Source organism: Pipistrellus hanaki (genome assembly GCF_964339955.1).
Source record: "Pipistrellus hanaki genome assembly, chromosome: 2".
NCBI lineage: Eukaryota > Metazoa > Chordata > Mammalia > Chiroptera > Vespertilionidae > Pipistrellus > Pipistrellus hanaki.
The window spans coordinates 120001400-120025871 of NC_140504.1; the positions used below are offsets into that span (position 1 = coordinate 120001400).

Sequence of the window (24472 nt, forward strand, 5' to 3'; positions counted from 1 at the left end):
TTCCCCCCCAGAAACTCTACTGAGTGTTACTGGCTGCTAATGGCTTAATAAGACACTGTTATCTTTCTTGAATGACTCAAACAATTACCTCCTTATGAGACTTGTTTAATGTCATTGTGGAAACCTTGGCTGGTGGTGGGGTTGAGACCTTGAGAGATGTGACTTTTCCAGTGCCCCTCAAATGCCCTGTTGAGCCCTCCTATGTCTTCAAATACTTGTTTTCCCCTTAAAGTTGTTCCCAGTCTAGTGAGAAATAAAATAATGTAATTCAAAAAAATTCTCCCTACTTCTCATCCACAAGATTTCAACCAGGAAAGATATGCCAAGCTACACCATATACGGCCACTATGTGGCAGCACCACATCTTTCCACAGTGAAGTCAGAAAAAATGCAGTGCTGAATTTCCAATTCATTAATTACATGCAGGGAAATTCAAAAGTGACCGTGTGCAGGAAACAATAACTAGCATTGGCTCTGGCCACGTGGCTCAGCTGGTCATCCCAATGCATCAAGGTTGTGGGTTCGATCTCTAGCCAGGGGGCATACAACAAGCAACCAACGAATGCATACATAAATGGGAAGAACAACAAATTTGTCTCCCTCTTTCTCTCTTTCCCTCTCTCTCTAAAAATCAATATTTTTTTTTTAATAATAGCTAGCATTTATATTGATATTATCTTTATTTTACAGACAATGAAACTGAAACAGAAGGATAGAGCAACTTGGCCAAGGTCACACAGCTAGGAACCAGCAGAACCAGGAACCAAACCCATGCAAGTATCTCTTTAAAGCCCATGCCATACTACTAAATATGATGTCACTTATGAGAAAAACCTAGAAAATAAAGGGAAAGTTGTAAAATTATGCCAAGGTCAAAACAGTCATCTTTTTTTTTTTTTTTAAATATATTTTATTGATTTTGTACAGAGAGGAAAGGAGAGAAATAGAGTTAGAAACATCGATGAGAGAAGAGTCATCGATCAGCTGCCTCATGCACACCCCCTAGTGGGGATATGCCCGCAACCAAGGTACATGCCCTTGTCCGGAATCGAACCCGGGACCTTTCAGTCCCCAAGCTGACGCTCTATCCATTGAGCCAAATCGGTTTTGGCAAAATAGTCATCTCGATATAGCAAAAACATATGGTTAGCCGAGGCATCAATAATTAGAGCAAAGCTCTTCTGTCAAGGGTCAGGTGGTAAATATTTTAGGGTTTGGTGGCCAGATGGTTTCTGTTGCAACTAACAACTCTGCCCTTGCAATGTGAGAGCAGCCACAGATAATTCGTAAACAGATAAGTGTGACTGCATTTCAAGAACACTGAATTTGAATTTCATGTAATTTTTACATGTCACAAAATATTTTTCTTCTTTGGATATTTCCCCCCAGCCATTTGGTAGTACAAAAACATGTGGCAGCTGGATTGGTTATTCTACACCCACTTCCCCACTCCCTGCCATAGTATTGCTGACCCTGGTATAGAGGGAGGAAGAGTAACTGGAGTTATCCAATGGTGATTGTTTAGCCTTAGCTAGGTGATAAAAATACAGTGATCGGTAGACAGATGAGCTAATGATAATGAAGCAAGCAAACAAGCCATTACAAGGGTATGAGGTCCTCTTAGGGTAAGTGGGAGGTCTCCTAACCTAGACTTGGGAGGGAAGGGAAGGGATTCCAGGAAAGCAGTGCCACGTGGGGACTTGATGGCTCTGGATGGGAGAAACTCATCAAGAAAAGGTGTGGAGACAGGATATTCCAGATAGAAGGCCCGAGAAATCAGAAGAGTTAGGTTCCAGTCCTGATGCTACCTTTAACTCATTATTGGCTCTCAGGCAAGTCAGCCTACATAAGGACTTCAATTTCATGTACAAAATGTATATATCAATATAATGTCAATTCTTATCTCACATGCTATCGGTGACACAACAGAGAAAAGAGTGAGATAACATATTAGTTATAGTTCATTTTCAGTGTTCCCCATTTGTAAATTGAATGAGTTGGTCTAAATCAGTGTTTCCCAACCTTCTCTCATGATGAGAATCACCTGGTGGAGTTGTTAAAACACAGATTCCTGAATCCCAACTAAGAAGTGCTAAACTAGAATTTTTGAGAACATATAGGTAAAATTGCATACCTAACTTAGTGCTCTGTATATAAAATCTGTCTTAGAGCACTAGTTAAGTATACAATTTTACCTATATGTTCCCAAAAATTCTAGTTTAGCACTTCTTAGTTGGGATTCAGGAATCTGTGTTTTAACAACTCCACCAGGTGATTCTCATCATGAGAGAAGGTTGGGAAACACTGGTCTAAATAATCTGCAAGATTCCTTCCAGCTATGAAGGTCTATGAATTTTTATTTTTTAGGTAAAGAGAAAGTACTATTGAACAATTCTGGGTGCTGTACTTGTCAATGGTGACCTGCCTTGTGACAACTGAGAGTGCCCAAAGTGGAAGAAATACTCTGAGTGGCCAGATTATTATGATCTCTGAATGCATAATAATCTGGCCACTCAGTGTATATCCTATATAATAAAGGCTAATATGCAATTTGTTCCCTCAACCAGGAGTTCGACCAGCAGGCAGACTGCCCAACTGCCCATGTCCCTTCCCCCTGGCTAGGCTGGCTGGACCCCACCCATGCACAAATTCATGTACCGGGCTATACACACACACACACACACACACACACACACACACACGCACGCACGCACGCACTCTGAGTGGCCAGATTATTATGCGTTCAGCAATCATAATAATCTGGCCACTCAGTGTATATTATTCTTTGTATTCAAAGATGACATCAGTGATTATTTCTGGGGAAAGGGGGCTGCAAGACAGACACACACTATATCCTCAGTTCACATGGGAAGAGTACCCTTAATTGGCAGCTGTCCTCTGGCTCAAACTCTAATAAACTCACAAAATTTTTCTACAGATTTGGACGGTCTTACCTTGACACTCTGTTAAAAGATTGGGCTCCTTTTAATCTTACCAGTAGTAAGCAATTTTAAGAATTGTTGATTTGCTGCTCTTTCAGCTTCTCTTAGCTCTACCCACAAAAAAAACGTAAACTCCATTGAATTTATAAGTTGCTTCAAACCATTTATGGGAAAGAGGAACCTGAATAAGTGTGTGGAAGAGAAATACACTTCCTCTGCACTCATGGTCCTTTTGACTTATTAATCAAATTGATATGAGACAGATTAGCAAGAGAAAATAACCAAATTTTATACATATATATGGATGGGAACCCCACATATCTGAGAGAGTCAGAGACCGACATGCATGAAATGTTCAGGGAAGAAAGGGAACATGGGTATGTAACAAATCCTGAGCTAGGGATGAGGTGAGGTACTCTGGGGGGTTCAAAAGGTCATTGAAGAATGATAAGGAAAGCAGGTGTTTAGTAAATAGAGGTTTGTCCCGCAATATAGGTGAGTCAAAAGGAGATTATCACTGATTAGATAGTTAGGCAGCTAGTTAGATAAGGAAAGCGAAGGACACAAAACTGGCTAAACCTAAACCTGATTAAGTCTGGAAGTTACAGCTTCAGACACCCCAGGGGATAGTTCAGTCTCCACTAAAGGGATTAACATACCTCCATGTTGGGAGAAAAGACCGGCTTTCCAATCTCCATAGGAAAAAACAGTCCACTGGCTCAGACTATGGGGGTGAGGAATGAGCAATAAAGGGGAAATTCCTCTGCTGGGTGCACGCCTAGTAAAAGCTAGAATGGCACAGAGGAAGGAAGGTATCATGTGCAGTAGAGACCAGACGGTGAAGAAACACTTTGGGGCATGAGCAGTAGGAGCCAAAATGGTGATATAAAATGGAGGAGTCTAGCCTGAAAAACTTGGGGAAAAGGCTGGTTTGGATAGAGGGATGAAAGCCTGCTCTCTCCCAAGCCCGAGGTAATATTCAATATAATCAAAGCTTAACAAAAGCCAGTCTTGGCAGGGAGTTTGCTAGTGCATTCAACCTGTTCCTTTTCATTCGTTTTCTCTCCATAGCAGCCCCAGGTCTCCAAGCACATCTCCAAACATAGCTCTCAGCGCAGGCCTGGGTGTAGCAATGGAGCAGAGACTGCTGGGCTACCGGAGCTTAGGGTAATGGCATTACATTCTGTCCTCAGCCTCCTGTGGGCAGTCCAAGCCCAGGACTTCTGCAGGAACACAGGGCTAAGCCACCTGGTCATGGATGAGACGTCGGTACATGGGAGCAGTTATTTATCTTCACTCCAACAAACCTTACCACCACACCCCCTTCTCCTATGTGAGGGTCCCCAAAGTGCTTTTCTTATGATTCCATGGAAGGACCCTTCTTCCACTAGCAACAGGATGACTAGCTCTGAACTCTCCCAAATGCATAATAGCATTTGCTTCTTCCTGAAGTATGAATCATAATTCATTCCTAGAAGAACATATGAAAAACACATGGGCCTCCTGTTTGCCTGGCCCGAGGAGGAGCCTGAGGTTCAGGGAGAAGTTTCTTGCTGAAGACACAGAACCTGCACAATGGAAAGCAGAATGTAATCTTCTAACTCCCAGTCCAGGGCATTGCCACCTGGGATTTCTCTCCCCGCACAGGCAGAGCTAAATGTGTTAGAGGTCACTCTGGACCTGGGGCTATAGGCTTTCCCAGCTGGAACTAAATTTAAGGGTGAACCTGGAGCACAACAGGTCTGTGAAAGGAATCCAAAAGTTCCTTCTCTGGGAAGAGTGGCCTCTGTGTGGGTAAACTGGAGGATAATGTCAGGAAACTACCAGAGAATAATGATCAGGAGCCCTGTATTAGAGTGTCCTAGTGAGTAATCTAGCTACTTCAACGGCAGTTATTTCCTTGTGCAATTATTTTTTTTATAACATTTCAGGATAAGCTGATATTGGTGGCACCTAGACTTTAGTCACTTGAGACGTCAAGATAAGGTTCTCAAAGACTCTAAAGGCCAAGCCTTTGGAGGTGGAACTAAAGGCCACAGAACTTTGTATTTCCACATTCCAGCTTTTGTTATTCTATTTCTAAACACTGCAGTTAACTTGGTTAACCTGCCTTTACCTTAAAGAGAAGGAAAGTGCTCCCTGTAGGACATGCTTCCTGGCAATTTTATCCTCCTGGGAACTGCCTGAGAGAGGAGGTAGGAGTCAGTCTACTGGAAAATTACAGGAGGGAGTAGGTCTTCCTGCAGCATTACCTCTATGCAATCCCCATAGCAGTGCAAGATCCTGTAGGCTTGTATTCATTTGGGCTAGATTACATTTTATATTTCCAGAACCCAGCCTGGTGTATAGTAAGTACACAAAAAATGTTTGTTGAATGAGTCATTTGATTGTGGTACACCAGATTTTTATTTTTTAAATAATTCTTCATTGTTGAAAGTATTACATAAGCCCCCCTTTTTCCCACATTAACTCCATCCAGCCTGCCCCCTGACCCAGGCCCTCACTGCCCCATATATGCATAGCCTCATCTGTGTCCATGGGCCATATATATATATTCCTTAATTGATTACCCCTCCTCCCAACCCTCCCCTACCTTCCTCTGAGATACTGCACCTGTTCCATGCTTCTACCCTGTTTCCCCGAAAATAAGACAGTGTCTTATATTAATTTTTGCTCCCAAAGATGCTCTAGGTCTTATTTTCAGGGGATGTCTTGTTTTTCCATGAAGAAGAATACGGTACACATTTATTGTTAAATGAAAATAAAGGAAATTTATTACCTGTATACGGTAGTACAGTAGTTGTCAACACAAACCAAACAAACTGTGAATCCTACAGTATCAAGAATTTACTCATTTATTCAATGACAATCATGTCATCATCTTCTGGAACATCATCATAACAATCCAATTCCTGAATTTCCTGGTGAATTTCTTGTGACTCCATTTCTTTCAGAATGAGTGGACCAAATCTCTCATGTTTAGCCTAGGGGGGCCTTATTTTCAGGGGATGCCTTATATTTCACTCAGAAGGAAACCTGTAAGTAGGTCTTATTTTCAGAGGATGTCTTATTTTCGGGGAAACATGGTATGTCTCTGGATCCACTCAGTTCATCAGCTTATTTTGTTACTTAGGTTTCACATATGAGAGAGATCATGTGATACTTGTCTTTCTCTGACTAACTTATTTCACTTAGCATGATACTCTCCAGTTCCTTCCATGTTGTCTCACGAGGTAAGAGAATCTTCTTTTAAAAAAAAAAAAGAGAGAGATTCTTCTTCTTTTTTTAAATTTTTTTTTTTTTTTTTTTTTTTTTTTTTTTTTTTTTTTTACTGCTGCATAGTATTCTATGATATATGTGGTACATAAGATTTTATTTCCAAAAGTTGTTTTTTTAATTGTGCATTTTAGTATAGTGTTTCAGTTTGTGATATACTTACTGGGGACTATGACTTTTTATTTGTCTTGTTGTATCATTAGTATCCATATAGATCTTAGCTCCAACTTTTAATTCTTTATTAAAGGACCATGTTCATTTCTAACTTATTGATTTGCATTATGTTCCTCTGTTTTCTTCAGGCAAGAGGAAAATGTTTCCAGAGTTTAACAAAGTACTTGACCCTACCTGGTGTTTAAAATATACTTTATTTAATTAGTCACTCCCCACAACATTCCTTTGATAATAGGTAGAGCTGAAAATAAAGTCCTGGACTACGTATCTACAGCCTTGGTTGTCAGGTAGCATTCTATGTACAAATGAAACCAGAATGTGTCTTCTGGGCACAGACTTTACCTAATCCTGAGGAGCTATTCATCTGTCAGTTCTTTGCTCTGTTTTGCATTGCCCCAATGGTCTTTAATTGATTGCTTGGAAAGAACAAGCTTTTTTTGTGCATTTTCCTGCTATCCTATTTCTTGTTATTTTATTTTAAACTATGGCAACTCTCCCCATTTACTCCTGGCATTCTTTTCTCCCCCATGGCTTTTCTGCAAGGTTTGAAATTATGTATATTGCTTCTGCAATCCTCCCAGCTCCACCAGGAGATTGATGTTGTCTTGGTTTTAGAATTGAAAAGCCAAGGCCCCAAGGTGTGGGTGTCCTGGCTAGGAAGGAAGCCACTCTGGGGGTTGGAAGTTTAGCCTTGTTTAATTTTTTGTTTCAGCTTCTCCATTCCACTTGCCCAGGAATTTCCCTAGCTTCTTACTATGCCGCCACAAAATAAAATTTAACATATATCCTGGAGTGAGAATTTGTAAGAATTCTCTTTATTATATATTATTTGAATATATTATATAGAGATAAGCAAATATAGATTGAACTTTGGTTCATAAATTTATTGAGTGACCAAGCCACAATCTATATTGATTCCCAATTTCTTCAGAACTTTAACCTACCTGGTCACTTCCATCAACTTAGTATTTAAGGTTTTATTTTTATTAGATGTTCAAGTTGGGATAGAGAATCATGCTGGTTTTGTTTGTTGGTTTGTTTTGGTCACTCATTACCATACCCTTCTATTATTTTGAAAAAATACAAGAGCATAGAGCCCAGAACTTACAAGAATGACTAGTGGTATATTGCAGAAGGGCCCGGAGAAAGCCAGGAGGGTCAGCAAAGCCAGTTTCCCACATTTCCTACATGACCACCGTGAGAGTAAGCATCAGATAGCATGGGTTGATGGAGGAAAATAATTATTTTGTAAATGTCTAACATTGTCAAAGATACGGTACAATTTTGAGTAATTGTGAATGTTTCTAGAACTCAAATCAAAGGACCCTTATGGCATTTCAGATGAGGTACAGTTAATGCCACTGTAGCAAAGTACTGGAATGTTGTATTGTAAACGTTCTTCACCCTGCAACTAAATTCAGAGACCTATAAATCCAGAGAAGAGCAGGCAAATTATTAGAGACTAGTGGTCTGGTGCACAAATTTGTGCACATTGAAAGGAAATTAATTAGAAGAAATATTTTATTTATTTATTTTTCCTTTTTTTAATTAAATTATTATCTGTGTACATATTTTAACATTGCCCCCAGAAGAAATATTTTAATATTGCTATTCACCCCTTCTCTATTATAGAAGAGTCGACCAAATTTACGATCAACAACAGATCGAAACACATGCATGCAACTGGTGCCAGTGAGAGATTTATATGTATCGCACATGTACAAGTCAACTTAGCCTTTTATAGATATAGAATAAATGTGCTTAATTATACCTGCTTTTTGACTTAGCTAAACTTTTTCCAGCCCAGTGAAGCACCCTAACTTCTCTTTCAGGTAATTGTCAGCAACACAGCAGTAAATATCAACACAAAGCAGATTGTTATTATAGATCATGCAGGGAGAACAAAGGGTAAAATATTTAACTGCAGCAGTGTTTGACTATATTCTGTGCAGTGAGAAAACCTGAAGTCATTTTTTTTTTTTTTTTAATATATTTTATTGATTTTTTACAGAGAGGAAGGGAGAGAGATAGAGAGTTAGAAACATCAATGAGAGAGAGTCATTGATCAGCTGCCTCTTGCACACCCCCCACTGGGGATATGCCCGCAACCAAGGTACATGCCCTTGACCGGAATCGAACCCGGGACCCTTCAGTCCCCAAGCCGACGCTCTATCCATTGAGCCAAACCGGTCCCGGCCTGAAGTCATTTTTAAGGTCCACCATTTCTTACTTCTTTTTAGTCGGGTCAAGTTTCTAAACTTTCTAAATCTCCATTTTCTGGCTAACAAAAAGAAAATGGGATTCCACTAAGTTTCCTATCTACCTACTCCAGGACTTCAGTGAGGATCAAATGAGATGAAGCACTTCACAGACATTTGGTTACAGTGTAAATGTTTCCACCTGGCTATAAAGCAAGTCATATTCCTGGGCTGAAGAAACTCCAAGGAGGCTAGTTGCTAGGGAGAGGAAGCCGGGTGATGTCATTTCCTGGATGGTCAGACACTTACTAGTAGCATATTAGCCTTTTGTATATACTAGTATATAGATGTTTTTATGCATAAAATGTGTGAAGGGATGAAACTGTAAATTATGGACAAAGGGGTCCATGGCTGGAGATAACTTGTGGCCAGAGACAGTACTCTGCACACTCAGTTCTTGTCTTGCTTGTAAGAATTAACTCAAATAAGAGACTAGAAATGTTAGCAAAAGCAGGCAAGAATTTATTTGTAGGAAAGTAATACATTCAGATAGGACCTGAGCAGGCAGCTAAGCTGGCTGATACTGAACCCAGTGCCCTGCTATTTGGGAGTTTAGAGGATTTATACCTCTAGGCTGGAACACCCCTAGGTAAGGAGCTAATCACCCCCTCCACCCCTCATGTCTCAAAAAAAATGTATATAAGCTATAACGCCCCTTCATCTAGGTGCTAGGCCACCAGTTAGACCACATCCTGGAGAGCTCTGGATCTTTCCTGTTCACAGAGGGGCCTACCACCTCCATGGTCTATTTTCAGTTTGTCACGTTTCACTCCATTTCCTCCAAGCTCAGCTGCCTCTCCCAGCCTCTTCCAGGTCAGATCTTTCTATCCACTTATTCTTACAAAAATTGTGTCAAGAATGAGGCAATAGTCAAAAGAAAGAAAGAGCTAATGAAAATATATTAAGAGAAAAGAGCTATAAAAATCATTTAACTAATGTAGACAATATAATTAGATATTGACACCTTTATCTATTCATCCCCAGTAAATTCCACTTGACTTGGGCAGTGACTACCTAAAAGGATATTAAAAATAAAATAAAAATTAGAGAAATTTTAATATTCATTTTTTAAAAACTAAAAAACTTTTCAATTACTATTGACATTCTGTACTATATTCGTTTCAGGTGTACAGCACAGTAGTTCGACATTTATATACTTTATGAGGAATCCCCCTGAAAAGTCCAGTCCCCATGAGGCACCATATGTAGTTATTAAAATATTATTAACTATATTCCCTATACTATACTTTACATCCCCATGACTATTTTGTAATTGCCAATTTGTTAATCCCTTCACCTTTTTCAGCCAATTTCCTCAACCCCTTCCCCACCCCCAATCTGGCAACCATCAGTTTTGTTCTCTATATCTATGAAGTTATCTGTTTTGTTTGTTCGTTTATTTTATTTTATTCTTTTAGATTCCACATATAATTGAAATCATGTGGTATTTGTCTCTCTGCATCTGACTTATTTCACTTAGCAGGATACTCTCTAGGTCCATCCATGTTGTTGAAAATGGTAAGATTTCACTCTTTTTTATGGCCGAGTAACATTCCATTGTATATATATACCTCACTTCTTCTTTATTCAATTGTCTATTAATGGACACTTAAGTTGCATATATTTTTTCAAATTAGTATTTTAATAGTCATCATTTCTGAAAAGATTGTCCTTATATGACTGCAGTATTGAAGAAATAATTTGTTCAAAATAATTCTACATTGATACATAAAAGATAGTAATGTAAAAAAAAAAGTGTTTGGGTCGACTGAATTACACTTTGGGTCATAGAAACAAGACTATGTACCTGAAGCAGGATGTGGATTATATTTCGTAAAACAAGTGAAGACTGATTCACCTATTATAGTTTGGGAGGACTTCCCTGGGTCCTTTCGTATCATTTCCTCGGCTCCGGAAGCTACTGAACTCAAGGGGTTTCAGGTTCAGGGTGTTCTATTAGAAAAAGAGAGGTGGTTATCACAAGGTAGTTTTATTTATATACTTACAACAAGCAAAGGAGATGGGATTCATATCCAAAGCTCTGCCTCCTCAAAGGAAGACTTAGCCATTGCTTATATACACTATTGGGTCCATTAAATGTTGATTTCTTCTTTGCAGTTGGCTACTTTTATTTGTTGAGTTCCTGTCAGGTGCTTCAGCAAAATACTGGGCTGTGTTTTAACATGTAGCAAGGAAGAACATTTCGAGATGCCCAGACCTTGAGACCCTTGTCTTATCTAACATTGATGGCTTATAAAACAAAGTTGGCAGCCATCTTTGCAATGGGGTGGGGAAAAACAACAAATAATAACTTCAGCCTTATGTTCTAAAGTAATGATTGTGAAAACAATTCCCAAAGAAGACTGAGTAACATTATGGAAAAGTTGTGCTATGATATGAATTGCAAAATGTGTGATGCAAATTTGCATGTCCCCTGGCATCTTGGAAAAATAAATATATATAAATGAGAGTACAGGCCATGAAAACATTGTGTTTATAAACTCTCTATAATATTATGTTGTCTTTATAATTAAGATGTATTGGGAAAAATAGGTAGTTAAATGCACACATACTCACAGATATAAATGTAGGTTGTAAATTGTTAATACTTGGAATCTCACACTAATGTGCTCAGGGAAACAGAAATGAAAACTTAAGCACTTGATCAATAAATATTAGATTGTCGCCCTGGCTGGTTTGGCTCAGTGAGTAGAGCATCGGCCTGCTGACCAAAAGGTCCCATGTTCAGTTCCGGAAAAGGGCACATGTCTGGGGTTGTGGGCTCGATCCCCAGTGGGGGATGTGCAGGAGGCAGCCAGTTGATGATTCTCTCTCATCATTGATGTTTCTGTCTATCCCTCTCCTTTCCTCTCTGAAATCAATAAAAATATTTTAATAAATAAATAATAAATATTTGATTGTCTAGTATGTGAAGTAAATTGTGGGAGCAAGACACAGATGAGGAATAGTGAGCTCAGAGCTAATGCGCCCCTTCTTTAGGCATGCACAGCATGCATTCACACCCCTTTGCAGCTGACTACCAAGTAAAACAGAACTTGTCAATGCTATTCTATTATAGATGAATGATCTCATTGACACAGGCTCACAGAGGAAGAAGGGAGGAGCGAGAATAATTCAGAGAAGTGCTAATTGTGTCATTTTCTCGACTTGTGTGAGGAGAGGCTCTTGTTTTCTCTTCTTTGGTTGTCCCGTCATTGCTGGGCTTGGCTATGAGCTCTATATTTGCAATCTCATTTTTATTCTCACAACTGACCTATGAAGGTGGTAAAATTACAAAGTCTCATGTGGTTTTTTTGAGCTAAGGAAACTCCTTTGAAAGAGTTTATAAATCTGAATCTAAGGACCTTCTCTTCTTAAATTTTGGGTGGTCCCATCCTGAGATGGCTCTTGTCTCCTACCTCTGCAGGCGGCTTCTCCTGTGTCCTATCTGGACTTGGGTGAAATAAACTTGGATCCAGCTTTATCCTCTACATAATTTTTGCATGATGATGAACTGTTGATTTTTTTTTTTTTTGGCTTAAAAAAAAAAAGAGCCTTTATTCATCTGAGTACCCCCCAGTCACTCTGTGGGATAAATTAGGTGGTGAGGCAAGCTTGCTAATGTGTGTTATAAAAGACCTTGTCTAACAGCAGAGAAAATTAAGTCCTGGAAAGGATTTGACTCAATAGCCAGTCATATGCCTTGCTTTATAGCATGCCCAGCCAATATGGAGATGGGGGGTGTGTGTGGAAAAAGACAGAGTTAAACATTTTAGTTTTAAGCACTAAATATTTATTGACAGAATATCTCTCCAGGCGGTGTTCACATGCTTAGAACTGACGCTTTTAACTTGGCAGTGCCGTTTAAGCAAACAAAGTCAGTTGAGCGCAATGATTAACAGGAAGCTGGGGAGCTGACACAGATGACAACCTTTGGCCACGAAAAGACGCTGGCTTTGAGGTCTTGTGGTGATGACTAGCAGGGTGGCCACCTTGCCCTTTAGTGATTTTGTTATGGGTCCAGGAGGGCACATTGGCATCACAACCTTCTTGAAGCAGCTTGTTTGTGTGTAGGAACGTGTTGCTGATTAGTGGGAGACTGAGCCAAGCCAAGCCAAGCCAAGCCAAAGGAATTACTTCAGAAATGCGTCAAAGAAAGGTGGAAAGGCACCACAGCTGTAAATGGAAGAAAGCAAAAGTACCAGAACGGTCCTCCGGACAGGCATGAAACAGCCCATCAGAACTGCACCGAAAGGATGCCGATGGATTCTGGAGAAAATGTAAGTTAACTATACTTCCACTCTCATCAGATCTCAAGAGACGTTCTACTCATTTCCTGGTTTTGAATAATGGGCTCTTGGAAGCACTGTCTTTTCAGTGTGTCTCTCATCACCGCCCTGGTTTTCGTGTTTGTTTACAATAACCAGTTATGGGAGAAGAAAAGTCTTCTGAGGGCGTCTCTTTTCAATGCTTCGCTCTTAGCAGAAAGCTGTCATCAGATTGTTAAGGGGAAGGTTTTTTACTTAACAGAGAATGCGTTGAAAACTACCCTGCGTGGATCTTCCTGTTCTGAATACATGGCTCAGAGTCACTACATAACAGAAACGCTCTCCGAAGAGGAGGCTGGGTTCCCCTTGGCTTACTCAATGACCATCCACAAAGACTTCGGTACTTTTGAGAGGCTCTTCAGAGCGATCTACATGCCCCAAAACGTCTACTGCGTCCATGTGGATGAGAAGGCCACAGCTGCCTTTAAAGATGCTGTGGAGCAGCTGCTGAGCTGCTTCCCCAACGCCTTTCTGGCCTCCAGGAGGGAGCCGGTCGTCTATGGCGGGATCTCCAGGCTGCAGGCGGACCTGAACTGCCTGAGGGACCTGGTGGCCTCCGCGGTCCCGTGGAAGTACGCCATCAACACCTGCGGGCAAGACTTCCCCCTGAAAACCAACAAGGAAATAATCCAGTATCTGAAAGGATTCAAAGGGAAAAACATCACCCCGGGGGTGCTGCCTCCGGACCATGCTATTGGACGGACTAAGTACGTCCACCGAGAAATATTACGCGCAAAAAATTCCTTTGTGCTTAAGACAGCAAAACTGAAAACGCCCCCCCCTCACAATATGACCATTTACTTTGGCACCGCCTATGTGGCCCTCACGAGGGAATTCGCTAACTTCATCCTCCAAGACCAGCAGTCACTCGACCTGCTGTCCTGGTCCAAGGACACCTACAGCCCTGACGAACACTTCTGGGTGACCCTCAACAGGATTCCTGGTAAGCTTGCCTCTTACCTTTTGTTTTTGTGAGTACACATTGCAAGGTCAATAGTGAATGAAGTGCTTAAAATATTGTAAAAAAAAAAAAAATAATAATGTTTCAAAGGTTTTTCCAGTTTCAAATGTTAACTTCAAATGTCTTAAAACAGCTGTGCTCACAGAGCAGGTTGCTGTAACTCGCCTCCATTCTGCAGATAGGGAAACAAGGCGTAGTGGTTGGCAGGGCAGTGGCAGAGCTCTACCGTCTGGCTGGATTTTGTTGATATGCCAGGGTCCTTTCTGGGCCCAGAGACCCACTCTGAACATGTGCTGCAGCCTGGACACAGGGCAGGGCACTGAGGGAACACTGGCTATGCAAATGAGATTAAACCTAGTTCTCCTTTAAGTGTGATACACTTATAATCAGGAATAGATATTATAAATTAAATTTGAATGACAATCTGAACATTTTAATCCTATTTTTTGGCCCTGTTGAAGCCCCTATGGCTAAATCCACATCCTTTCAAAATAGAGCAGGGTACAACTTTAAAATTTTCATTTGCAAGTTCTGTCCTGAAATTGTGCCAGAATTTAGAGCACCTTAAAGATTTCTAGACTAGTGCCTTCATTTTATAGACAAAGAAACTTTAGTGTGGTTACGTGATGTGCTCATTACCCAGCTAGTAAGTGACCGTGCCAATTATACACCAGGTCTCCTAAGCCTGATGTTCTTTTTAACTTGATTTTCAATTAGGTCCCAGCTGTTACTAAATTAACTCCTTTTTCCCTGTGACCCAAGCTCCAAATGATTTGAATGATCTCAAGTTGTTTACAGTGAACCGATTCAATTCTGCTAATTCGATTCAAAATAAAAAATTCGGAGTCACGGGTTAAGGGAAAGGTCGCTTGCATCAATAGGAGGACAGGCTCGTGGTTTCTTGAGAAGAAGAGTGGTTCCACCCTGGATGCGTGCTGTAATCACCTGGAGCTTTTAGCTCTGTGAGGCCAGGCCCATTCCCAGAGGGCCTGACTTCCTGAGTGCATTAGCCGATTTATGTGTTCAGTCTCCAGGAGATCTTCAGGAATAGCCAGCTGCCTATTAACTATTCATTATAGCCATTAGTTTTAGATATTAGTATGCAAAGCTTCATAGACGTACAAAGCTTTTTATTTTTCCTCCCAAACACTAAAAACGTCTTTCTTTCTTTCTTTCTTTCTTTCTTTCTTTCTTTCTTTCTTTCTTTCTTTCTTTCTTTCTTTCTTTCTTTCTCTCTCTCTCTCTCTCTCTCTCTCTCTCTCTCTCTCTCTCTCTCTTTCTTTCTTCCCTCTCTCTCTCTTTCCTTCCTCCTTAATTGAGACATAATTGACATAACATTATATAAGTTTCAGGTATACAACACAATGATTCAATATTTGTACATATTACAAAATGATCACCACAATAAACTAGTTAACATCTACCACCACACAGGATAGAATTTTTTTTTTTCTTGTGATAAGAGCTTATTGATGCTGAAACCGGTTTGGCTCAATGGATAGAGAGTCGGCCTGCGAACTGAAAGGTCCCAGGTTTGATTCCTGTCAAGACCATGTACCTTGGTTGCGGGCACATCCCCAGTAGGGGGTGTGCAAGAGGCAACTGATGGATGATTCCCTCTCATCAATGTTTCTAACTCTCTATCCCTCTCTCTTCCTCTTTGTAAAAAAAAAATCAATAAGATATATATATGTATATTTTTTTAAAAAAGAGCTTATTGATTTCAGAAAGAAATGGAGAGGGAGAGATAGAAACATTAATGATGAGAGAGAATAATTTATCAACTTCGTCCTCTGTACTCCTAATTGGGAATCACGCCTGCAACCCAGGCATGTACCCTGACCTGGAATTGAGCCATGACTTCCTGGTTCATAGGTTGACACCCAGCCACTGAGCCATACCAGTTGGGCCTTGTGATAAGAACTTTTAAGAATTATTATTTTAGCAGGTTTTAAACTTTCAATATAGTATTATTCTCTAGAGTCATCATGCTATACCTTACATCCCCAAATTTTATTTATTTCCAGTTTGAAAATAAATAAGTCCTGGAGATGTAAGGTACAGTATGGTGATTCTAAGTAATAATAGTATATTGTTTCTTTCGTTTTCTAATGTCTTTTTAATTTATTTCATATATTTATTTCATTGATTTGTTGATTTCAGAGAGGAAGAGAGAAGGGGAGAGAGATAGAAACATCAATAATGAGGGAGAATCATTGATTGGTTGCCTCCTGCACACCCCCGTACTAGGGATTGAGCCTGAAACCCAGGCATGTGCTCTTGACCTTTAGTCCACAGGCCAACACTCTATCCACTGAGCCAAACCAGCTAGAGTATAATATTATATTATTTCTTTTTGCCATCTTCACTCATTTCTCCCACCCTATCCTCATTGTCTAATGCCCCCTCTCCCTGATTCTGGCAACCACCAGTACCTTCTCTGTGTCTGTGAGTTCAATTGGCTTCTTTTTTCTAGATTCCACATATCAGTACGATCATATGGTATTTGTCTTTCTCTGATTTATGTCAAATAGCATAATGCCCGTAAGGTCCATCCATGTTATTATAAATGGCAAGCTTTCTTCTTCCCCTCCTCCTGCTCCTCCTGCTCCTCCTGCTCCTCCTCCTCCTCCTCCTCCTCCTCCTCCTCCTCCTCCTCCTCCTCCTCCTCCTCCTCCTCCTTCTTCTTCTTCTTCTTCTTCTTCTTCTTCTTCTTCTTCTTCTTCTTTAAATCAATGATATTTGATATATTAGTTTGGGCTGCTATAACAAAGTACTTCGGGTGGGTGACTTAAATATTAGAAATTTGTTTTCTCACAGTTCTGGAGTCTGGAAGTCAGAGACAAAGACGCTGGCAGGTTAGTTTCTTCTGAGGCCTCTTTCCTTGGTTTGTAGATCTGCCTTCTTGCTATATCCTCACATGGTCTTCTCTCTCAAGATTTCTTTTTTATGGCTGAATAATATTCCACATTTTCTTTCTTTTTTAAAGTGTTTACTTATTGATTTGAGAGAGAGAGAGAGAGTGAAGAAGGGAAGGGAGGGAGGGAGAAAAACATTGATTTGTTGTTCCACTTATTTATGCATTCATTGGTTGCTTCTTGTTTGTGCCCTGACCAGAGATGGAATCTGAAACCTTGGCATATCAAGATGATGCTCTGATCAACTGAGCTACTTGGCCAGGGCTACACCACATTTCTTTATCTATTCATGCATCAATGGACATGTAGGTGGTTACTGTATCTTGGCTATTGTAAATAATGCTGCAGTGAACATAGGGGTGCATACATCTTTTTTGAGTCAGTGTTTTGATTACCTTTTAAGTAGAGATAGAAGAAATCAGGGATCAAGAAAGTGAGGTGGGGGAGGTTTGACCATATAGCTTTTTATATGGAATTATAATGTCCAGAATAGGGGAAGTAAAAGCCCCACTTCTCTCTTATGTGTTTCTTGGACCAAATATGATGAATAGTATTTGGGTCTGGGCACCATATCTTAAGGGAAGTCGTGAGCAATACAAAGAGAGTAGCCAAGAAGTATAAAAGCCAAACTCTACTTTTTTGTGTGTGTGTGTGTTTTTTTTTTAAGAAATTATCAATGACAAATAAAAAATATGTTTAACCTGGACAAGGCTTAAAGAGGTATCACTGTCTTTACATAAAGATTTTTTTGTGAGAGAGAAATTGAACCAACTCTAGTTTTGAAAGAAGAATCCAGGATTAGTGGTAGGAGCTAAAAGAACGCATTAACCTGAGGTTAGAATGGATAGCTTCTCAGTGCTGAATAAGCCCAAGGAATGTGTGGAAGCAGAAGCTGGAGAATGGCTGTGGAAGAAACTCATCTACCCAGAGTTGGACAAATCCAAATGAGAGTTCATGATCCTAAATCTCATTAGGTTATTGAACAGAAAAAGTAACACCCTCACTTCTCAGCAATATTTATCTATTGGAACTGGATTTTTACACTTCTGCTTGGCAGTTACAGGTTAGCAATGCAATCGGAAAAAAAAGAAAAAGAAAACCACACACATACTTTTCCATGTATTTCAAAAAATTTAAAGAGGGAGCCCTTGAAATACTCAGTGTGTTACATGTATGAAGGATCCTTGCTGGAGGCTGAAGCCCATCACTGGTACAGCTGACTCCTGTAGGACCTGGAGTAGCCAGAGTGCAGGACTTGGTCATGAGAAGGGGAGAAAACTGGGAGTTTAGGTGGCCATTTGTTTAATTGTTACTCCTGCTATGTGGAAATTTGGGTCATTTCTGTTTTAAGGGCCCTTCCAGTTGAAGTATGAGTTATTTGTTTTGGTCATTTTTAAGATTTGTTCTAGTAGCCTGCAGTGATAGGGGACTAACTAGGATTCTCAAAGAAGTAATAGGCCAAGAAAAACACACTCCACAAATGAAATGGCCTCATGGAGACCTAGACCAACACCACCCAATGGAAATGTAATGTGAGCCACAAATGTAATTTTGAGATTTTCTAGTAGCTACATTAAAAGAAACAAAAATAAATGAGCAAAATTAGTTTAAATAATGTAATGTGTTTAACGCAATATAAAGTAACATTTATACATGTGGCTGGTGACTTTCATTGACTTTGTTTCATTTTCGTATGTTTTTTGGATTTAAAGATTTAAAAACTGACCAATGAGCTTAGCCGGTGTGGCTCAGTGGTTGAGCATTGACCTATAAACCAGGTAGTCACGGTACCATTCCAGGTCAGGACCCATGCCTGGGTTGTGGGCTTGATCCTTAGTGGGGGGCATGCAGGAAGCAGCCCATCAATGATTCTCTCTCATCATTAATGTTTCTATCTCTCTCTTCCTCTCCCTTCTCTCTCTGAAATAAAGACATATACAAATATTTGGAGTAAAAAACAAAACAAAATAAATTAATAAACAAAACTGGATGCAGACAGCAGACTGGTGATTGCCGGATGTGGGGAGGTGGGGGCTGGGTGGAAGAGGTTGGGGGTTGGAGGTACAATTCAGCAGTTGTGGAGTACTCACAGGGATGTAAAAAAGAAGGGGTAGGCCCCACTGAACTGGAGTCAGTGGTCATCAATTAGGGCATTTCAGACTTTTGCTGACTGTCGAGTACGTTGAACAAATGATCTCAAGATGTGTTTACACTGTAGAGGCGGTGGCTGCTCCCATGTGCCGGTGGCATTGAAAGCCAGGCAGCCCTTGCTCTGCTGCACACAGTCTGTGTAACTTTGGGCAAGAGGCCCGATTTCTCTGAGCCTCATTCTTTATCTGTATCTGGAGAATACACTCCCTTCTATTGGACTGTTAGATGGATTAAAGTGCACAAATTGTACCTGGTGCATTGTAGGAACTCTTTAAAAATGTCCAGAGGAGAAGCAGACTAACTTCTTAAATGTTTATTTTTGAGGTTTTAATGCTATTATTTTAAAACTTCTGTGTGTAACCAAAAAACCCCAGGAACATCTGGCTTTGAAGGTGCAAATATGATTTTTTGCTAGCAGTCAGGTTTGTGGCCCACAGAGGGTGCCCTCAGCTGCAGCTGTACTTAGCAATGTGGTATCTGCAGAGCCCTCGCAGTTGGTTTCTCGCTCTTGTAATTAGGAAGCAGCATCTGTGAGTAGCTGAGAGCCTCGCCCCCGGTCACTGTCCACTGATCTGGAAACAACCCGTCTCCTGTCCCCTGGTTCTAGAATGCTCTACTTTTGCTGCTCATTCTAGTCTCTTCTCAAAACCCACTAGAACACGCACTTCCTCAGAGGAGCCTTCCCTGCCCCTTTCCTCGGCCACAGAAGCATCCACTTCTGCTCTTGTTGGGTCAGAACATCTCCACGGCATCCTCACTCTGTGTGGCTCTTCCCCTTTGCTCGCATCTCTGCCCCTCCCCCTCTACACGCACTCTGAGGTAAGAATGTGAACTAGACATTTGCCTGGCCTCCTCATTCTGTGGGGTTCCAATATAATGCTGAATAAGGAACAAAGGAATGGGAGAGCAAAGGAGTGGGAGAGAAAAAGAGTATTACTCTGCTGGCCTAATACTTTCTACAAATACTTCTTTAGCAAATAAAGACATTTATCCTGCAGCTTTGCACCAAGTGTATTTTCTTCTTTCTCAATTCTGGTTCAGTTTTTACTGTCCGCAGGACAGGAATCCTGCCCCCATTCCCGCCCCTCTCTGCCCCTCTCCCCACCACTTTTCCAAAGGGCGGACATTCCTGGCCACCACCCTAGCTGAATGCACTAGAAAACACTTAGGGAGTGGTGTTGGCGGTGGGAGTTGTGTTAGTCATCTGACTGTATGAGGTCAGCATAACCTCTTTACGCCTTTTGAAGATTGAAGCTGTACGTTTTAGTTCAGGTCTAGAAAAGTAAAGCTAGTAGCTAAGGACATTTGCCAGAGCCATTTTAGCCAGGAGAGGCTTTGATGGCAGTATCCAGAAAATGTAGTTTATTTGGCTACGACTTCAATTCCCTGTATAATTGCTAAGCCCCAAACACACCTCTAGGCTTTATTGCCAGTTTTCCCCAGGCCCTCCTTTGTCTGGAGGCATCCTGATTATCTTTGAGCAACGCCCCCCTCTATTATTGGGTCAGCCCCCTCCCACTGCCCAACCCTCATACCCTCCCCCTCCCAGAGTTGACATTTGTCCTCCATGCCCAGGTGCTCTGTTCACCTCACAGATAGTCCTTACCTTCTTGTTAGGGTTTGATGCTTGGGCACCATGGAATGACAGAATGCAGAGGCCTGATGGTCCCCTGAGCTTCATATCTTCTCGAGACTCAACCCACACCGTGCTTGGCTTCACCTTGAATTTGATTCACTTATGTTGCGAGTATAAAATGAATATGGTGTTGCTTTCATACAAATCCAGAAGTTTTCTCCTCTCCAAGTCACTGACAGCTTACAGCAGACCGACAGAATTCCCAGCTGCTTTACAGAAACTTTCTAGAAGTATGTAGACCATCACCGTGAGTCCTTAGCAATGTCCAGCACTGGATGTTTTACATCCCTCCCCCCCAAGTAAATAGCTTTATTGAGATATTATTTACATACCCCCAAACCGAGGTATGTAATTCAGGTATATCATTCACACATTGTAAAATTCATCAACTTTACCATTTCAAGTGTATAATCCAATGATTTTTATTATATTTACAGAGTCGTACAACTAAGATTCCAATGTAATTTTTAAAATTGTTGACAGTGTTACTGATGTCCCCTAATTATGTCCCCCTTTTGCTCCCCTCCTCCCAGCCCTTGTCCCACCCAGTCTGTCACCACTATTGTTTATGTCCCCTGGTTATGCATAAATGCACATAGGTCCTTTGGTTAATCTCTTTCCATCTCCCTCCCCTCTGAGATATGTCGGTCTGTTCCATGCCTCCATGCCTCTGCACCTATTTTAGAATATGTTTATCACCTCCTAAAGGAAACTCATGTCCATTCATCGCTACTTTCCATTTCCACTCCAACCCTTACTTTTCTGTATGGATTTGCCTTTTCTGGACATTTTGTATACTAGTAAATTGAATCATGTGGTTTTTCTTTTTTTCTTTTTTTTAATGTCTGGCTCCTTCCAAATAGTGGAATATTTTTGAGATTCATCAATGTAGCATGAATCAGTGCATCCCTCCTCTATGTGGATGACTACTATTCTATTATATGGACAAACACTTCGTTTATGTATGAATCCACTGACAGGTACTTGGGTTGTTTCCACTATTTTGCCATTATGAATAAGGCTGCTATGAACAACCCTGAACAAATCTTTGTACAGACACATTTCCATTTTTCCTGGGTAGATCCCAAGAGTGAAATTGCTGGCTCATATGGTAACTCTGTGTGTTTAACATTTTTTTTTTTTAAATTTACAGTGCCTTTTATTTAATCTTTGCCATTATTTTCTTTTTAAAAAATATATATTTTATTGATTTTTTATAGAGAGGAAGAGAGAGGGATAGAGAGTCAGAAACATTGATGAGAGAGCATCATCAATCAGCTGCCTCTTGCACACCCCCTGGGATGTGCCCGCAACCAAGTACATGCCCTTGACTGGAATCGAACCCGGGACCTTTCAGTCCGCAGGCCGACGGTCTATCCACTGAGCCAAACCGGTTTCGGCTGTGTTTAACATTTTAAGGAACTGCCAACCTGGTTTCCAAAGCGAAGTCACTATTTTACATTCCCACCTGCAGTATACGAGTGTTCCTCACCAACGCTTGTTATTGCCTGTCTTTTTACCGAAGCCATTCTAATGGGTGTAAAAGAATATCTCACTGTGATTTGATTTTCATTTCTCTAATTGTTATTATTGGATAATTGAGTGGGTGGAATTTCTCTGTTGCTAGAAGAAGTGGGGTTCTTGGGGTGCTGATGGAATAAGAATTTCAGGAGGCCTCTACGAGAGGATGAGATGTGGTAGAAAGCTCTATTTGCATGAACTTACATCCCTTGGTTTCCAAAGTCCTATTTCCCTTAAACCAGTCCTGGAAAAGGTGCAGCTGGGGCGTTAGTAAAGCTAGAAGCAAAGCCAGTGTCCAGAGTTTCCCTTCCATGGTGAAGCTGGGTCCAGTGCAGCATCAGACTAATTCCAGCCCATCAGTCCATTGTGTGGGGACCACATGGCTGAGGGCCCTGTGGGCAAGTGCAGGGTTTGAGAGCCCTATAAGCTAGGAGTCAGGCTCAAGCAGCAGGAGAGAAGAGGGCCAAGAGAGGGAACTATCTTTGTTCAGGAGCCGATGTATCTCAGATTCCGTGTTCTTGCAGTGGCCGCGCCTGTTCTGGCCAGTGACCTGCTCCCAGGTGTGGCAAACAAGTAATCACCTTTCCTGCGTCATTCCAACCTTACTGGGCATGCGTCCAAAGCGCAGCTCCCCTTTGCTCCTTTCCAGTTATTAATAACTGGGTTAAATGAAAATAGCATCACAATGAACAATGATGTTGAATATCTTTTCTTGTGCTTGGTGGTCACTGATATATCTTCTTAGAAGACTAAGTGCTTTTAGAGGATGAAGAGATGAAATTGTCTAACATTGAACTCAGGACACACTGCATGGCCAAATGTTAATTTAGGTTTCTTTAGCAATTAGCTAAGGTTTCTACCTCCTGTATTAACAATTAGTAAATTTAGGTTTTTACCTCCTTAGCAATTAGCTAAGCCTCATTCAAAAAATAAAGCAGCTGGGACCGGTTTGGCTCAGTGGATAGAGCGTCGGCCTGCAAACTGAAAGGTCCCTGGTTCGATTCCGGTCAAGGGCATGTACCTTGGTTGCAGGCGCATCCCCAGTAGGGGGTGTGCAAGAGGCAGCTGATGGATGATTCTCTCTCATTGATGTTTCTAACTCTCTATCCCTCCCTCTTCCTCTCTGTGAAAAATCAATAAAATATATTTAAAAAAAGAAATAAATAAAGCAGCCCATTTAATTGAGATACTACCCTAATATGTAGTTACTGTAATTTGACCCCTTTTCTGAGGTTTTTATGCAAACTGTAATTCCTCCACCTTTTAAGTATCAAATGATTGCAATTCCCCCCTTTTTAATAAAACCAATCAACTATCTTTAGTCTATCCTGTCAACATAAGAAACGTCTAAACCTACAGAAAATTTTTATCACAGTTTATTTGAGCAAACTGACCACATTTGCTGGGAAGCAAAGACTCAAGTGCTCCACAAAATAACAGTCTTGCAGTTTCTTTTAAGAATGGAAAGAGGATTACATGAAGGTGGAAGAAAGCAAGACAGGGCCTGGATTACCGGATAGTCCATAAGATGCTATGTTCTCTCTGGTGGTCACACTTCTGTAGGGTCTGATAAGGAGGCATTTTATTTTATTTTTAAAACACATTTTAAATGATTTTTTAGAAAGAGGAAGAGGAAGGGGGGAGAGAGAGACAGAGAGAGAAAGAGAAACATCCATTTGTTGTTCAACTTATTTAGACATCCATGGGTTGCTTCTTGTATGTGCCCAGGCAGGAGATGGAACCCACTGCCCCAGTGTATCAGGAGGAAGCTCTAACCAGGCAGTGTGCTAACCTAGAGAAGCACAAAACAATGGACAGGGCTTGCTTAAGGCAAGGATAAACCTTTTAGTAAAGAAGCTGTAAGTCTGGGGCATGACAGCTCACCATGACTTGCCCAGTTAGGAATTCGCGGCCAGATCGCCCTGAGAGGTTACTTTTGGTGAGATTTACTACCGAGCCCCTTTTACTTGCACAGCCCTCACCTCCCAGCTTTCTAAGCAGTGAGGTGAAAGGCCGTGCCAGTGTCCTAATTAGTATTTTTGTGGCTTTTACTTTTTTTGTTTCTTCCATTTTACAAGATTCGCTCCTTGGCTGTGCTCTCCATTTGCGTGTGCACATTGATTGGCCTGTACTAGCTACATTGGAGGGGCTTGTTCATCCACATCAGTTTGTTGCTTCAAATACGAATTCCTGTGTTACTGAGCTTGACAGATTTAGACAGCGTCTGACAGGGTTTCACAATCATTTGTTTTTACCTCAGATGATTCATAAATGTGTTCAGCTTTCTCCTTATTAGGAACGAAGCGA

At 40.9% G+C, this 24472-nt stretch overlaps 1 protein-coding gene across 1 annotated transcript; it reads left to right on the forward strand.

Moving 5' to 3' along the window:
* Positions 1 to 12414: 12414 nt before the first annotated feature.
* On the forward strand, positions 12415 to 13993 carry LOC311616632 (N-acetyllactosaminide beta-1,6-N-acetylglucosaminyl-transferase-like). Its single transcript, XM_084872247.1, has one exon. The coding sequence runs from the start codon at positions 13000 to 13002 to the stop codon at positions 13951 to 13953; it is 954 nt and encodes a 317-aa protein (XP_084728373.1). The 5' UTR covers positions 12415 to 12999; the 3' UTR covers positions 13954 to 13993.
* The last annotated feature ends 10479 nt before the right edge of the window (positions 13994 to 24472 follow it).

What these genes read in the sequence shown, in the direction of transcription:
- LOC311616632 (XM_084872247.1), top strand. Translation starts at nt 13,000, where the DNA reads ATGGGCTCTTGGAAGCACTGTCTTTTCAGTGTGTCTCTCATCACCGCC.